The 17803-nt window shown below is 44.9% G+C and overlaps 1 protein-coding gene across 1 annotated transcript; it reads left to right on the top strand.

Annotated features, from left to right (window-relative positions):
• Window positions 1-762: 762 nt before the first annotated feature.
• On the top strand, window positions 763-10521 carry LOC122624487. Its single transcript, XM_043804074.1, has 3 exons — window positions 763-787; window positions 843-6781; window positions 10338-10521. Exons 2-3 carry the CDS (start codon window positions 1002-1004, stop codon window positions 10519-10521), a joined length of 5964 nt encoding a protein of 1987 aa, XP_043660009.1. The 5' UTR covers window positions 763-787; window positions 843-1001.
• The last annotated feature ends 7282 nt before the right edge of the window (window positions 10522-17803 follow it).

Here is a 17803-nt window from a genome sequence, read left to right as displayed (position 1 = left end):
ATTGGTTAAAACCCACCTTTTTAAATTAGGACTTTTCTCTTAGAGTTTAATGTACGCTTTGGACATGAAATGTATCGTAATGCATTTTTATAGGACTTAGGTGGGCTTTAGTGACTTTATGATTTTATGATGAGTTTAAAACTATTTCTACTATTGCTTTTACCAGCTAATTATCACCATTGCTTATAATTGTCTACAAAAAACATACAATTTATGTTTTTTCGCTATCAAGAAATTTAGGCTCTGTTTGTAAACCATTTTCGTCGGAAAAGCACACTGTATATTTCGAATCAAAAATTAAATCTCAAGAGATCGTTTATTTCCTGAGTGAGATCAATAAGTAAATACCCGTGTGGTTGTTCTAAATAACTTCATGGCGTTTTCCAAAAAAATTTGTCTTGCAAAAAATTTGTCAGGCATTAAAATTGAAGTTTGTCACGAGGATTTTTAAATGCAATTATATATTTAGTGTTAAGTGCAATATCTCTGGTATGCAATGATTTGTAAAATATATTTTGAGTAACCACAATAACAGATAAATTTTAGTGGGCTCATTAGTTTCATTTCGATGGTTTCAGCAACTTCTTTAAAGTTGTCGCGGAACGGTTTAGGGCTATCGATAGTTAGTCAAGTTGCATTTTAGAGCCGCCAGAACTTAGAGATATTTGTGTCAGGAATCTCGTGAATGTGTAATTCGGGCACACTAAATCATGTAAAGTTATGCTTAATTTTGGCGGGTAGTATTACTACGATTTGAGCATCACACTGAGTGGGAAGGGAAACTGCGGTATGTAAGATAAAGACTGTATTGCAGGTTAAGTTAACCATTGTATATCCCACAGAATAAAACATAAGACCCAAATACTCTGTTTGTTATCGAACACGAGGTGTTTTCTTGGGCGTTACTTTGCAATGCACCCCGTGATAGTTCGAGCGTCGTCATTTTCTTTTATTCGCACTCTGCATTCGCAAGGTGCATTGGATTTGCACTCTGCGAGAAGATGCCAATGAAGCATTCGCCCCGGCGGAGCCCCAGACTGGATGTCGGGGGTGCTCCCGCAACTGCGACCACCACAGCCACAGCAACTGGCAAGCCGGCCAGCTCTGCGAGTGTGGCTGGTGATCGGCAGCGGCCACAGACTCCGAAGGAAAGTGGAGTAGCCGCCAGTGAAGCGGCAAGTAACCTGCAGCCCGCAGCTACGGGGCAGCTTACGGACTCCACGACTGTACAAGTGGCGGCCCTCATGGAAAGGATCGCACATCTAGAGTCGGAGCTGGTGAAGGCAAGGGCAAATGAAGGGCATGCAGAGGCCGCCAGGGATCCCGTTGGAGTCGGGGCACGCGGCGTTGGAGTGAGCGGTACGGCGAATACACCGCCATGTTTGAGTGAAACGGTGCCATGTCTGAGAGCAGCACCACGACAGGGCTCGAGTGAGAGCCTGCCCAGGCAGATTATGAGTGACAATCTGCAACCGGAGCTTGGAGTGACGCCATCTTTGGATGCGCAGTTGCCGGCACAATTGAGTGCAAGTTTGCCGCCACAATTGAGTGGAAATTTGGCGCCGACGCTTGGCGGCCATTGGGCAAACGGGCAACCTGTCACACGGAGTTGTACAACAACAACAGTGAGCTATTCTCCGCCATTTTGTGTTACCGCCACGGCGCAGCCTGAACGAGGTTATGTTCACCCGCCACGGGAGCCAACACACAATTTGGAGGTATCAACGCCATCGCCCCTATCATATGGAATGGCGGCGACGAGCATACCTGGATGGACGCCACGCAGACTGCCTGATCTTCCCGAGTTTGAGGGTCAGCCAGAGGAATGGCCAATATTCTTGTGCGCGTTCACGGAGACAACGGCAGCTTACCAGTGTACAGATTTGGAGAATAACCAGAGGCTAGTGAAAGCCCTGAAGGGTGAAGCCCGAGCAGCTGTGAAGTCGCTGCTCATCCACCCCAGCAATGTGCAAGCTGTTATGGAGCAGCTACGATTCCGGTATGGACGTCCGGAGCTTTTGATCCGTAGCCAACTGGAGAGCGTGCGCGATGTGCAGCCAATACAGGAGGCCAACATCGCAAGGATCGTGCCGTTCGCCACAAGGGTGAGCAACCTGGCAGCGTTCCTGCAGTCAACCACGACCGGCAGCCAGCACTTAGGGAATCCAACCCTAATGGAGGAGCTGATCGCCAAGTTGCCTGTGAGCAAGAGGTTGGACTGGGCGAAGCACGCGGCTACGATACAGCCATATCCGACAGTGGTGCATCTAAGCGAGTGGCTTCATGAATTCGCTAAATTGGTGTGCACTGTCACGGACGTCGGAATCAAGGAGCACCCGAGACGAAGGGTATTGCACGCGAATAGTGTTCGCGAGGAGGAGCGGTATGCAGACCGCCCCAGATGTTGCCCCTTGTGTGAGGGACAACACAGCATCAAGGACTGCAAGGAATTCAACCGAGCTTCTACAACGAGGCGGATCGAGTCCGCGAAGAGGTTGAGGTTATGTTTTTCGTGTCTGGAGTATGGACATATGGCCCGGTTCTGCACGAAGGATCGAGGATGCAACGTCTACGGATGCCGGATGAGGCATCATTACCTACTCCATGACCCAGCTGGACATCCCAGACGACCGCCAGTCGCAGATGGAGGCCGCAGGAGGGATCAGCGGAGCAGTCAAGACCGGCAGCTGTACAGAGACAGCGGCCGACGGATACGAATGCCACAGTCAGTGGATTCCAACGAGAAGAGCCTGCCTACGTCAGCTGCAGTTATAGACGCGGGACGTAAGGAGGATGAGAGGCGATCGACATGCGACCGCCAGGAATTATCGCACCGGAACTTGAGTTGTGTCGATTCGGATGGAGGTCACCTGCTGTTCCGGATTTTGCCCGTGACGTTGTACGGGGAGAATACGCAGGTCGACACCTACGCACTGCTGGATGAAGGTTCGTCCGTCACGCTCATTGACGACGAGCTCATCCGCAGCCTGAACCTGAGAGGCGAGAGTCGACAACTAAATGTGCAATGGTTCGGCGGAAAATCCGTCAAAGAGCACACAAGGATGGTTAGCCTGCAGATCAGCGCAGCGGGCAAGCCGAAGCGCCATGCGCTGAAGAATGTGTACGGAGTAGCAAACCTGAGTCTCCCGATGCAGAGCTTGCGTCGAGAGGATGTGAAGGCAGCGGGCGCGAGTGTGCGTCTGCCTGTAAAGCCGTACAACAATGCGGCGCCAAGGATCCTAATTGGATTGGATCATGCGCACCTAGGAATACCCTTCAGAACCAGGAGCTATGGATCTGGAGGGCCATACGCAGCAGCCACGCCACTTGGGTGGGTGGTATATGGACCGGTGAAAGGAAAGGCAAGTTCACCGCTTCAGAGATCGTGCCTCCTAGCCGTGCCACAGGATAATCTTCTGGAGAAGATGGTCAGCGATTACTTCGAGATCGAGAGTTTCGGAGTGAAGCCGGCACAGCCAGTCGCAGCTGGCGGAGTGGAGCTGGCGCCGTCAGTCGCAGATGACGGCAACGCACGGGCCCTGAGTATCCTGGAGGAGACGACTAAGCGAGTAGGCCGACGATACGAGACTGGGCTGCTATGGAGAGACGACGAGGTGAGACTGCCAGAGAGCTACAGTATGGCACTCAACAGACTTGTCAACATTGAGCGGAAAATGAAGCGCGATGTGGACTTCGCGCGGGCCTACAAAGGAATTATGGACGATTACGTCAAGAAGGGTTACGCACGACGACTGGAGCCCCAGGAAGTCCAGAGGTCCCAGGAAGGCAAGGTATGGTACCTGCCGCACTTCGGAGTAGAGAACCCGAACAAGCCTGGAAAAATCCGGCTGGTCTTCGACGCGGCTGCCAAGGTGAACGGAGTGTCCCTGAACTCAGCGCTGATGAAAGGCCCACAGCGCTACAAACCCCTCCCAGCGGTGCTCTTCCATTTCCGGGAAGGAGCAGTTGGGGTTTGTGCCGACATCAAGGAGATGTTTCATCAGGTATTGATGCAGCCAAAGGACAGATGTGCCCAGAGGTTCCTATGGAGGAACGGAGAAGATCGTCGGGAGCCCGACATATACGAGATGCAGGTGATGACGTTTGGAGCGGCCTGCTCACCATGCTCGGCGGATTATGTGAAGACCGTGAATGCTTCGCAGTATAGCAGCACGGATCCGCGAGCAGTCCTGGCGATCAACGAGTATCACTACGTGGATGACTACGTCGACAGTTTCCCCAGTGAAGAAGAAGCTATCGCCGTCTCGTCACGGGTGAGAGATATACATGCAGAAGCTGGTTTTAATTTGTGTCGATTTACTTCCAGTTCGGCAAGTGTGGTCAGAGCGTTGAACCCACTTGAATCCATCGCTAGCGTTAGATGGACCGAAGCTGAGGAGAAGGTACTAGGAATGTACTGGCAGCCAGCTACAGATGACTTCAAGTTCGGCGTCAAATACCATCGAGTCCCAAGAAGTGTGATGACAGGAGAACGCGTCCCCACGAAGAGGGAGTTCCTGAGCCTGGTCATGTCCACGTTCGACCCGATTGGGTTTTTGAGCTGCTACATGGTGACCGCTAAAGTACTAATGCGAGAGATTTGGCGGAGAGGAGTCGGCTGGGACGAGCCGCTACCAGACACGTTGGCCGCAGCCTTTGAGAGCTGGCGGCAAGGGATGAAGAAGATCGAAGAATTCCGATGTCCACGCTACTATTTCGGCGATGGACGAGTGCGGACACTACAGCTGCATATCTTCGTGGATTCAAGCCAGTCGGCGTTCGCAGCAGCGGCCTATTGGCGGGCCACATACGCAAGCGGAGATGTGCAGGCGCATTTCATATGTTCGAAGACGAAGTGCGCTCCGATGAGGACTATGTCAATCCCGCGACTGGAACTTCAAGCAGCAGTATTAGGAACGAGACTGATGGACACCGTCAAGCAAGAGCACGGTGTGGCGATCAGCAGCTGCGTACTATGGACGGATTCTAAGACTGTGCTGCACTGGATAAGCAGCACCCACCGGAGATACAAGCAATTCGTCGGAAACCGGGTGGCAGAGATCTTAGAATCCACGGAGGCGTCCCAATGGAGATGGATTCCGTCTGCCGAAAACGTGGCAGATGACGCGACAAGGCCGCGCGAGTGCGTGGACCTGTCCATTGGATCGCGGTGGCTGAGTGGTCCACCATTCTTACGAGGATCAGAAGAAAGCTGGCCGAGATCGCGCGAGGGCTGGAATCCCCCGACGCCAGATGAAGAGGAGATGAAATGTGAGTTTGCCCTAGTCATGGCGAACTTTATATCGTTACAGAGATTTTCAAGTTACAACCGATTGGTGAGGAGCACCGCATGGGTGCTCAGATTTATTCGACGATGTCGTGGACTACGTAGCGTTCGAGAGGACCACGGACTGACGTCGATGGAGTGCGCTGAGGCAGAGCGCACACTGATAAGGCAATCACAGCGAGAAGCGTTTGCCGTGGACAGCCATGGAAAGGCCGCCAAGGGCAGCCGACTGTATGGGTTGTCACCGTACTTCGACAAGGACGGAGTGATGAGAGCCAGCGGAAGGATCGACGACGCGGCGTGTGTGCCATACAGCGCGCGACGGCCGATCATACTGTCTCACGAAGAGGCACTGGCGGAGATGATCGTGCAGCATCACCACGAGAAGATGTGCCACCAAAACGTGGAGGCAACTATTGGAGCGATCCGGCAGAAGTTCTGGATTACGAACTTAAGGAGGCTGCTACGGAAGGTGATGAGCAACTGCAATGTATGCAAGCTGCGGAAGGCGCGGCCTACGCAGCCAGAGATGGGTCCCCTGCCAGAGGACCGGCTGGAAGCCAACGGATGGCCATTTAAGTATACCGGCCTGGACTATTTTGGACCGCTATTTGTGACTGTTGGACGTCACACAGAGAAAAGGTGGGTGGCATTGTTTACGTGTCTAACCACAAGGGCTATCCACTTGGAGATGGCCCACGATTTGTCTACAGATTCCTGTATAATCGCCATGAGGAACTTCATGAGCCGCCGTGGACCGGTGGTCAGGATAAGGAGCGACAACGGGAAGAACTTCGTTGGAGCCGACAGAGAGGCCAGGAAGTTCAGCGAAGTGTTTGAGCCTGCAAAGATCCAGGGCGAGCTGTCGTCCAAAGGAATCGAATGGATCTTCAATTGCCCGGCGAACCCAGCTGAGGGAGGCGCCTGGGAAAGGATGGTGCAGTGCGTGAAGAAGGTGCTGGCGCACACAATGAAGGAGCTCGCGCCCAAGGAGCACGTACTGGAGAACCTGTTGATTGAGGCGGAGAGTATAGTGAACTCTCGTCCGCTCACTCATCTACCAGTGACGGTGGACCAGGAGGCTCCACTGACACCCAACGATCTGCTGAAAGGAGTACCCGATGTTCCGGATCTTCCCAAGGATAATGGACAGGAGTCCAACGGATGCGCTACCAGGAAGCAGTGGCGCATAGCGAGAATGATGCGGGATCGATTCTGGAAGAGATGGGTGCATGAGTACCTGCCAACGCTTGTGCGCAGGGAGAGATGGTGCAAGCATGTCGAGCCCATTCGTCGAGGAGACCTGGTGTTCATATGTGATCCGGCCATACCACGAAGAGAGTGGAAGCGAGGCGTCGTGGAAGAGGTGTTCACCGGAAGAGATGGAATCCCTCGTCGAGCGGCGGTGCGGACTAACGATCGAGCCAAGACGATGATGCGTCCCGCTTCGAGGCTAGCTGTCCTGGACGTGGTGAAGGCGAGTGCTTCACGGGGGTGGGGATGTCGCGGAACGGTTTAGGGCTATCGATAGTCAGTCAAGTTGCATTTTAGAGCCGCCAGAACTTAGAGATATTTGTGTCAGGAATCTCGTGAATGTGTAATTCGGGCACACTAAATCATGTAAAGTTATGCTTAATTTTGGCGGGTAGTATTACTACGATTTGAGCATCACACTGAGTGGGAAGGGAAACTGCGGTATGTAAGATAAAGACTGTATTGCAGGTTAAGTTAACCATTGTATATCCCACAGAATAAAACATAAGACCCAAATACTCTGTTTGTTATCGAACACGAGGTGTTTTCTTGGGCGTTACTTTGCAATGCACCCCGTGATAGTTCGAGCGTCGTCAAAAGTATTCAATATTATTAAAATAAGACTTAGCACTCTCCTCCCCATAACACCAAATAATTCGATAAATTGAAACATTAAAAAGATCATTCTTCTTGGTCATCAGATTTTCTAGAAATGTTATTTTTCCCGATCCCGAGGGTCCACAAACTAACAGAAAGGATGTATAAATTGTCTAAACATTTTTCACTGATTTATATTATCTGATTTATTTTATACAAGATAAATTATAAAATGTTTATTTATTCTATAATTTCTTATATATTTGTCTATGTCTATACTATGCTTTTTTATGATTTTCCTGGTCGCCTTCCTTGGCGCAGTTCTTCTCGAAATGCGTATCAGATCTTCAATAATTACAATAAATAAGTCGAGAGTATCCTTTCTTCTCGGTATTATTACCAAAAAACTTTTGCAACGAAATCCATAGTAAATCATCTAAATGGCTTGCAAATTATTATACCCGTTACTCGTAGAGTAAAAGTGTATACTAGATTCGTTGAAAAGTATGTAACAGGCAGAAGGAAGCGTTTCCCACCATATAAAGTATATATATTCTTGATTAGGATCAGTAGCCAAGTCGATCTGGCCGTGTCCGTCTGTCCGTCCGTCTGTCCGTCCGTCTTTCCGTCCGTCTGTCCGTATGAACGTTGAGATCTCAGGAACTAAAAAAGCTAGAAACTTGATATAAAGCATACAGACTCCAGAGACATAGACGCAGCGCAAGTTTGTCGGTTCATGTTGCCACGCCCACTCTACCGCCCACTCTACCGCCCACTCTACCGCCCACAAACCCAAAGCTGCCACGCCCATACTTTTGAAAAATATTAAATAAAAAATTTTTTTTCTTATTTTTGTATTAGACTTGTAATTTTCTACCGATTTGCCAAACAACTTTTTGATACGCCCACTCTAACGCCTACAAACCGCTAAAAACCAGTGTTGAAGACTCTCCTTCACACTTTCCCTAGCTGAGTAACGCGTATCAGATAGTCGGGGAAAAAGAAACAACGAAAAGAACAACGAGTACAAAGAGTAAAGAGAAACATTTCGCGTCTAGCTGACTTTGATTTTGTTCTACAGGCATTAAAAACTGAAAAAACGAAAAATGTTCGCCTATTACATAAGTTTGTTTACGAATACGACGGCGATCGAGATAACCGAAAACAATTGCGTTCTTTTGAGGGTTTTGAATTTTCGGAGAGTGGTCGACCCTTAAATGAGAAAGTTTCGTATGTCGCGGAAAATTTGACTAATAACGATTTGGCTGTAATTTGCAACATATTGAGGTTGCAACATGACAAGAACGATTTGATGCTACATATTTTCCGAAATTTGCGCACCGGAAATTTGCTTAAGGACGCTGATAAAGAGGACGACGAAGATGAAAAGAACGAGAGTGTCGAGCCGTCGAAAAGTTCGAGCGATAAAGAAGAGGTTCGATCAGTGCAAAGCAAAACACGCAAACAAACGAATGTGCGAGACAACACCATGGAGAATTCTACAGTGGCGTCCGAAAATAACGATTACGTTCCTGCCAAAAGTTTCGGCATGAGTTCGGCAAGATTTTCAGTGAACTTTCGAGATATTGAAGACTCAATCAGACCATTTAGTGGAGATGAAAACCTTCCAGTTGAGGTTTGGATTAACGCTTTTGAAGTAATGGCTTCTATTATGTATTGGGATGACCTGCAAAAATTCATTTTCGCGAAAAGCTCTCAAGGGTCTCGCTAAAATGTACATTATGAGTGAACGTGGTATTAATAGTGGTATTAATGTTGAAGAACGCCTTGATCCAGGAGTTCAAAGCCCGAGTGAAATTGTTGAACGAAAGAAAAATAAAAAAAAATGAAAACGTGCAAACAGTGCACTTATGCAATACGTGATCGATGGCATTAATGATTTGAGTGTGAATAAATCTACATGAAAGAGTTCAAGGAAAAATTGAAGTGTTTCGAGAAAATACGTTCGAAATGTGGAAAATCTAAAAACTATGATGAGAAGTTTAAATATCCGATTTCTAAAGACGTTGCTGCTCAGAAAGACTCAGTCATGAAAAAAAACGTACATTGCTACAATTGTGGGGAGGTTAGACATACCTCTATCAGTGTGCTAATTGGAGTAATGGTCGGAAGTGTTTTAATTGTAATAATTTTGGACATATATCGAAAGACTGTCCTTCAAGTAAGAAAGAAACGGTTGCAAATCCAAGCGTAATACGCCTAAATTTTTCGATGATAAATTGTAGATGTATAAAGAAATTTATATGAAGTAGAAGAAGTTATCAGCATTACTCGGCTCAGGCAACAAATACAACATTATAAGTGAAACAACGTACTTACAATTGAACAAGCCAAAACTGGGCGCTGCAAACATATTTCGCTTCGGTTTCGGAAATAATAACAAAGTGAAACCATTCGGTTCATCTAAAGAAGAATTCGAGGTTGACAGTCAAATATTTCAAGAAAACTTTTTGGTGGTTTCATCAGACTTTTTGGACGTAGACGTTGTGTTGTGCGCAGAATTTTGTAACAACGCTGAAATTCAAATTAATCGCAACGGTATAGAAATTATAAGTCCTGAAAATCATGACGCCCAAACCGAAATAAGTTCGCTTATGAAAATAACCGTTGAAAGTGTCGAAAATATAATCATCAAAATTAACGAAAATGCAACCAGTCAAGGCAAAAGCGAAGTTTACAGCCTAATTAAGAACTATACCCCTTCGAACACGAAAACAAGCAATGTCGAGATACGTATCGTTTTAAAAGACGACACTCCTGTGCATTCGCGTCCGCGTATGAATCGACGATCAAATCGAACAATGGCTGACAGACGGAATTATCGAGCAGTCCGAGTCTGAGTACAGCAGTCCGGTCGTATTAGTAAAGAAACGCGGTAATACAACACGACTTTGCATCGATTACAGAAGGATTAATAAGGTAATAGTAAAAGATCTTTTTCCCCTTCCCCTGATTGAGGATCAATTGGACCGTTTGCAAAACGCTCAAATATTCAGCACGCTTGATCTCAAAAACGGATTCTTTCACGTTAATGTCAATAAAGAAAGCCGCAAGCTCACGTCTTTTGTAACTCACAATGGCCAGTACCAGTTCTTGAAAGTTATTTTGGTCTTACAAATTCTCCAGGCGTATTTCAAAGGCACGTAAACGCAATTTTTAGTGATTTGACACGTTGTAGTATTGCGATTCCATATGTCGACGACATCATAGTTCCAGCTAAAGACGAAAGTGAAGCAGTATCCAATCTCAAGATAGTCATTAAGTGCTGCGAAGAGTATGGCTTGGTGATCAATCTAAATGTAATAGTGATCAGTATCTCAGACGAAATCTGTTACGAAGTTCCCTACTCCAACAAACCATAAGCAACTGCAAAGCTTCCTGGGTCTGGTTGGATATTTTCGAAAGTTTATATTGAACTTTTCGATCATCGCCAAGCCTTTGACAGATTTGATGAAACACGTCGCCAAGTTTTGCTTTACTGATAGACTTTGATTACCCAGAAGCCGATGCTCAAGATTTTTAATCCGCAGCAAGAAACGGAACTACACATGGATGCATCGATTGATGGTTTCGGAGCAGTTCTACTCCAAAAGTCATCTCACAATAACCAGATTCATCCTGTTTATTATATATATAAAAAGACGTAAGTTTAGAGTCTACCTTTTGGGTATACATTTTAAGCTGATAAGCGATTGCAACGCCTTTACGAAAACTCCAGAGACGCACGTTGAATTCTCGAACTTCAAGAGTTTGACGATGACGTCGAGCACAGATCGGGCACACGCATACGTCATGCTGATGCTTTAAGCCGTTAAATTGAAATATGTTCAATCGCAGGGCGAGGAATTAAAAGCCATTATTGACGTTCTTGCTGAGAAAACTACTCACAACAATTTCTTTTTAAAAGCCGGTCTTCTTCACAAACTGGTCAACGACGATGAGTTGTGCCATTAACCCTCCAACGCGAAATTATTCGACAAGCACATGAAAGAGGAAATTTTTCCGTAAAGAAAACCAAAGAAATCGTCGCAAAGGAGTACTACATTCCAAAACTCGAGGACAAGATTATACGGCAGATTAGATGTTGCATTCCGTGTATTGTATCCAACATTAAGCTTGGCAAAAAAGAAGGAGAGTTGCACCCGTTACCGAAGATTTTTTTGGGACCTCTTGAATTGACTCATAAGGCGTACAAGCACATTCTAGCTGTCATTGACGGATTCACAAAATTCTGTTGGCTGTATCCTACGAAATATACATCATCCAAGGACGTTATCGAAAGAGTGAAGGCACAGAGCAAAATTTTTGGAAACCCTGTTCAAATAATATCCGATCGAGGCACAGGATTCACATCTGACGAGTTTAAGCAGTATTGCGAAAACGAGAACATTGAAATTCATGCAATATCGACTGGACTTCCCAGAGCAAACGGGCAAGTAGAACGCCACTATTGTACCTGTCCTGTCAAAGCTATCCATAGAGGACCACAGCAAATGGTACAAGTTCGTCAGCAAGGTTTAGCAGTGAATTAATTCTACGTACTGCAGGAGTACACATACGACTCCATATGAGCTTCTTGTAGGCGTCAAGATGCGCACTAAAATAGACGTCCAGCTTAAGAAAATGATCCAGCGAGAGTTTATCCACATGTTCCAGGATCATCGTGACAAGATACGCCAGACAGCCAAGAAAATCCTTATGCAGAACGAAAATAGGCATACCTATAATCTGAGACGTAAACCCGCTTTGACATACAAATTAGGCGATCTTGTAGCTATCAAACGCACTCAACTTGGTGGTGGACTTAAGCTTAAGCCTAAGTATTTGGGTCCGTATAAAGTTACCAAAGTCAAGCCGAGAGCTACCTACGATGTCGCAAAAGAATCAGTATCTTCCGAAGGGCCGAGATATACTACCTCTTGTGCCGAATACATGAAAACATGGATTCAGATACCCTCCGAGGGCGTCGATGATCCATTCGGGACGAATGATTAGAACGATGGCCGAGTTGTGGAAATGGGTCTGGCGTCACTGTTCAGCCGAACAGTGTTGTGAGGAGAAAAGGAGATTCACGGGGAGGTGAAAAGCGAGGAGTGGAAAACGAGAGACGACGCTTAGAAGACGCAGAAAACTACAACGAAGAAACAACGACGAAAATATATTAAACGGTGTTAAATTCTATTCAAATTTGCATTATATCCTAAACTTATCCGAGCTATACTTAGCACTATTTTTCAGTAATAAAACAAGATAGAACGCTATAGTCGGGTTCCCCGACTATCTGATACCCGTTACTCAGCTGGTGAAAGTGCGAAGAGAAATTACAACACTGACCGTTTTTGGCGGTTTGTGGGCGTTAGAGTGGGCGTGGCAAAAAGATTTTTGGTATAAATTTACAAGACGAACAAAAATTTCAAAATATTTCACAACATTTTTCAAAAGTATGGGCGTGGCAGTTTTTGGCGGTTTGTGGGCGTTAGGATGGGCGTGGCAACAAGTTTTTCTGCTGATCGATTGAAATTTACAATACTAAGAAGACACTGAAAAAATATCAAAACATTTTTCAAAAGTGTGGGCGTGGCAATTTTGGGCGGTTTGTGGGCGTTAGAGTGGGCGTGGCAACATGAAGCGACAAACTTGCGCTGCTTCTATGTCTCTGGATCTGTATGCTTATTCTCCACTTTCTAGCTTTTATAGTTCCTGAGATCTCGACGTTCATACGGACGGACAGACAGACGGACATAGTCAGATCGGCTCGGCTATTGATCCTGATCAAGAATATATATACTTTATATACTCGGAAACGGTTCCTTCTGCCTGTTACATGCTTTTCAACGAATCCAGTATACCCTTATACTCTATGAGTAACGGGTATAACTATCAAACATCAAATAAAACAACAAAACAGTGGGATTTGTCATTAAAAACCAATCCCACAGGTATATTCATTCTTTATACGACATATTCACTCTCCATATAAAAAAGCTAAAGCTGATCTTTCACTCTTCAAAAGCCTCATAAATAACATTCTCCCAAGATACGAACCGTTTAACGGTAACGATCTTAATGATCTGGTAAGCTTGACATACAAAGCTAAGTAGAACTTAAAAGGCTTATGTTAATCCTCTGTAAAAGGATTGCTGGGCCGAAAGAATATATTTGTAAATTAGTTCTTAACTGACCTCTGGTGAAACTCATTCAAATAAAGATTAAAGGAAAATATATTTTTTTCAATTAAATCAACAACCAACAAAGTTTATTATATACAGCCTAAGCTTGACCAATATGACTTCCTGATGCCAGATACTATTATTGATCATCCTTGTATGCCCTCAATAAAGTGTATTTTAGATTTAGGAAATCAGATAAGCAGTACGTTTTTGTAATTAATCAATATGGTAACAAAATTGAGTTCGATTGTAAGTCCTGGAGATCTTTATTAAGATTGGGTATCTTTTTTACCACATTTTTGTGCTGGAATTCCATATTACGACAACAAGTTATTTATCTTTTTTTAATTCCTTCTATTCCTCTCGGGAACTTACGGCTTCTACGAGAGCTTTCCATCTAACTCTATTTTGAGCTGTCTGTTTTGCACTTTCCCATGTAGTGTTTATTTGGGCTAGTTCTTGGTGAGCGGTTCTTCTTCAGGTTGCTCTTGGCCTTCCTACTCTCCTGCTTCCTTGGTGTTCCAGTCTAGTGCCATCCTCACAATGCTACTCGGGTTTCTTCTGAGAGCGTGCCCTATCCACATCCATTTTTTCTTCCTTATTTGTATGTGAATCGGGGAATCGTCTGTAACGCGCCACAGTTCTGTGTTGGCTATTCTGTTTGGTCAGAATACCCCACATATGACTCTTAGGCATTTGTTGCTGAAAGCCTGTAGCTTCTGCATGGCGAGCCATGTCTCACTTCCGTATAGCAGTATGGATTTCACACACGCATTGTAGATCCTGAGCTTTGTTCGTCGGCTGATTTTTCGGTCTTTCCATATGCGGTATAGTCTCCCAAATGCTGAGCGGGCTTTGCCAAGACGACTGGAGACATCATCATCCACTCCACCACTGTTGGATATGATGGTGCCAAGGTATGGGAAACTGGTAATGAACTCGATTGGGTTTCCATTTATGTTGATGTTTCCTTGGCTGGAGTGGTTGAAGCGCATAGCTTTTGTTTTCGCTATGTTTATCTCGAGCCCTACGCTGCTGGCTATCCTGACGAGGTCGTCACTTTTCCTCTGTATGTCGCCGAGTCTGTGCGATATGAGACAGATGTCGTCTGCGTAGTCCAAGTCCACAAGGTGTCTGGTGAGGTTCCACGAAATTCCGCGCTTGGAAGAGCATACTTCGCTTATTAACTCGTCGACTACGATGTTGAAGAGGAGTGGTGACAGCGGGCATCCTTGCCGAATTCCGGTGTTCGTCTGGAAAGGTGCACTAGTTTTTCCATTGTGCAGTACCGCCAGGTTGGCATCGTCCTTTTCTTGCAAGTGCTTGCCATATTGCTGCTCTTTCAACTGAGTCGAAGGCCTTCTTGAAGTCGATGTACAGGAGGTAAAGCGGGGCTCTCCATTCCACAGCTTGCTCGGTTATTATGCGTAGTGTATTTGCCTGGTCTACGCAACTCCTGTGTGGTCTGAAGCCGTCTCGTATTGTTGGCTCAATTTTTTCCTGGAGACGTTCGTTCAGAAGTGTAGCTAAGATCTTGTAGCTGGTGTTGAGCAGTGTTATCCCTCTCCAGTTGTTGCAGTCACTAAGGTCGCCTTTTTTGGGAAGCTTCACAATGATTCCGCTTTTCCAGGAGTCTGACACCGACTCGCCTTCCCATATGCGTGAGAAGTGTGGATGCAATGTTTCAGCCATCAGTTGGGTGTCAACTTGAAGCAATTCGGCTGGTATGTTGTCTTCGCCAGCTGCCCTGTTGTGCTTCAGCTTCTTTATTGTATTCACGATTTCTCTTACATTCGGGGGTGCAGAGGGTATCCTGCTACTCCCACTTGGCGGCACAACACTCCTGTAGTCTATGGCCACGTTTGGTGATGTGGTGTGGCTAATTCCCATGAAGTGTTGGCGCCATCTTCGGATTTGTGCGTCATCATTGGATAAGAGGTTACCTTTTAGATCTCTGACTGGTTTGTTCTGTCTGTGATGGGTTCCTGTGATCCGTGAGATCTGCTGGTATAGCGAGCGCATGTTGTTCTCGCCGGCTGCTTCTTCTGCGTCTGCGGCAAGTCTATCCAGCTGTGCTCTTTTGTCCTTTCTGGCCGACCTTTTCACCGCTCTGCATAGTCCGCGATACTCCTCACGGTACTGCGTGAGCTGGTCCGCCAGAGGCTTCAGGTGGGGTTCCTCCTTCTAATCATGTCCCAGGTCCCTTCAGATATCCAGTCCGTTCTTCCGCGTTGTTGCAGGCCAAGTATTTCCTCCGCCGTGGTCCTTAGTTGCCTGCAGGTGTGCTCCCATGGGTGGTCTTCTAGGGGGATAAGCTGTTCTCGCAGCGTGGACGTCATTCTTACCTTCAGAGTAGAGTCGCTAAGGAGGTGCAGGTTCAGGGGGGGCGCTCGCCGGTGTTGACTGTTGCCAGTGTTCCTTGAGTGGTTGCGGTTGAGCTTTATTGAAAGTTCTCCTATGACCAACTCATGATCACTGTCTATGGCTGCTCCCCTTTTCTTCCGTACGTCCAGTAGCGAGTGTCTCCATTTCCTGCTAATGCATATGTGGTCGATCTGGTTGCGCGTATTACCACTTGGAGATGTCCAGGAGTATTTGTGGACATCTTTGTGTGGAAATATTGTGGCAAGTGGAAGTTGCCGAAAATTGTTGTAATAGGCAGTTTTTATGTGGAAGAATACTTTCTAAAAGTTAGAAAAGCATTTTCAGAGAGGAAGTTTTTGTATGGCCATGCTCTCGTCATGGGTGGGGTTTGAACCCACGACCCCGTGGTTAGCAGGTAGTTACACTATCCACTACACCACGAGGCCCTTTATCTTTATCACAAACATATACTTCCTAAGTGTGCATCCTTACAAAAGTTAGATATTCAACTGTCTGATTTAGAGGGTTCCTATGATACCTATGATTCCTATGATGCATGTTGAAATAAAACTGGATGTACTAGTATAGTAATAGGATCTAACTTTAACTTTAAGCAATCAATAATCAAGCAACGTCTTATAATAAAAAATAACTGAAACATATTAAATCCTGATCATCATCAAACAACAAGTTGTTAATAAAATTCATAAGCCTGCTCGTATAAACTTTAAACGCCGAAAATTCTTTCAAAAAGAAAAAAAATATATATGGCAAATTTATTTAGTCGATATGATTTCATTTAGTAATGAAAAAGATATCAATATTTACTGAATGTAATTGACACTTTTTCAAAGTATCCGTTTGCCGATGCGGTTAAGACAAAGTCTGCCCCAGATGTAGTACAGACAATGGAAACTGTTTTTAGAAATAGTAAATGTAGATCTAAGAACATTCAGTCAGATCAGGTTGAATCGAACTCTAATAAATCGTATTAGACGAGGTCTAAGCGTTGTGGGTTGTGTTTTATAGTTTGATAAAAATCTTCTTGTAAATGAATCTGTAACCACACATATTAATTTCGTAGAAGGAGTTTTATTTAAAATGAAGTTTTAATAAAATTCCTACATAAACCATTTTTAGAGTTCTAAAACCGTTACTCCTATATATATGCTATGAAAATCATTTCTAGCAATGCGCTGTCTAAAACCTGGAGAATTTTGCTAGCATTGATCATGTTTAACTACAGCTACAATAAGGCTTCAGCCAGCATGATTTCCAACAAGACAAAACTTTGTGTAATTTTCTTACAATTAGACCATGCTCTAAACAAAATTGAAGCTGTTTTAAATGAATTATGTATTCACTTTTATTGGTTAAATCAGCAATAAGCTTTCATTTCTTTCCCCCGGGTGGAATTATATTTTTAGGACAGAATGGTAAATAATTATGTAAATCATGTTTATCGGCAGGGAACTCTGAATAAACTTCTACAATATACTACCATCAGATGCTATATTTATACCCGTTACTCGTAGAGTAAAAGGGTATACTATGTAGATTCGTTGAAAAGTATGTAACAGACAGAAGGAAGCGTTTCCGACCATATAAAGTATATATATTCTTGATCAGGATCTTTCTCATATTATTGGCCCAATATTTTTAAATATAGGCACAAAGTTTTTTAAAGTTTTACAAAATGTTTGTATACAATCAACAAATATAAAATTATAAAATTTTAATACGTAAGTTAAATATATTTTAATAAAAATGTTTTTCTATTTACCTTCGTAGGTCCACAGCTCGTTAAGATTAGGAACTTCTTTATGGGCATCATAAAAGGATACTGCACATGCCGTATGCTTTTGTACTTGGGTGGTTGACGAAGTACCAGAAGAATTTAAGCAAGTTTTGTAATTTTTAAGAACAGCCTCCATGTCGGCGTAAATCACCACTGGAGGATATAATTTTTTGTGATAGCCCTTAAACGATGTTGTCGCATTAGGGTCAGGATAAAATGATGACACTTTTCAGCATTTAAGTTTGTTGAGTGGTTGATTAGTGCGTTTTACGAGATAACACTGTAGTTCTCACAAAAATATCCTTCCGATTT

This window comes from Drosophila teissieri, chromosome 2L, assembly GCF_016746235.2.
Source record: "Drosophila teissieri strain GT53w chromosome 2L, Prin_Dtei_1.1, whole genome shotgun sequence".
NCBI lineage: Eukaryota > Metazoa > Arthropoda > Insecta > Diptera > Drosophilidae > Drosophila > Drosophila teissieri.
Note: the sequence above shows the minus strand (reverse complement) of the source record. Positions and strands in the feature narration are given on the sequence as shown.

Coding starts and splice junctions, on each gene's coding strand:
- LOC122624487 (XM_043804074.1), top strand. CDS start 1,002: ATGCCAATGAAGCATTCGCCCCGGCGGAGCCCCAGACTGGATGTCGGG. Junction 6,782..10,337: donor AAGGCGAGTGCTTCACGGGG/GTGGGGATGTCG, acceptor GACACGTTGTAG/TATTGCGATTCCATATGTCG.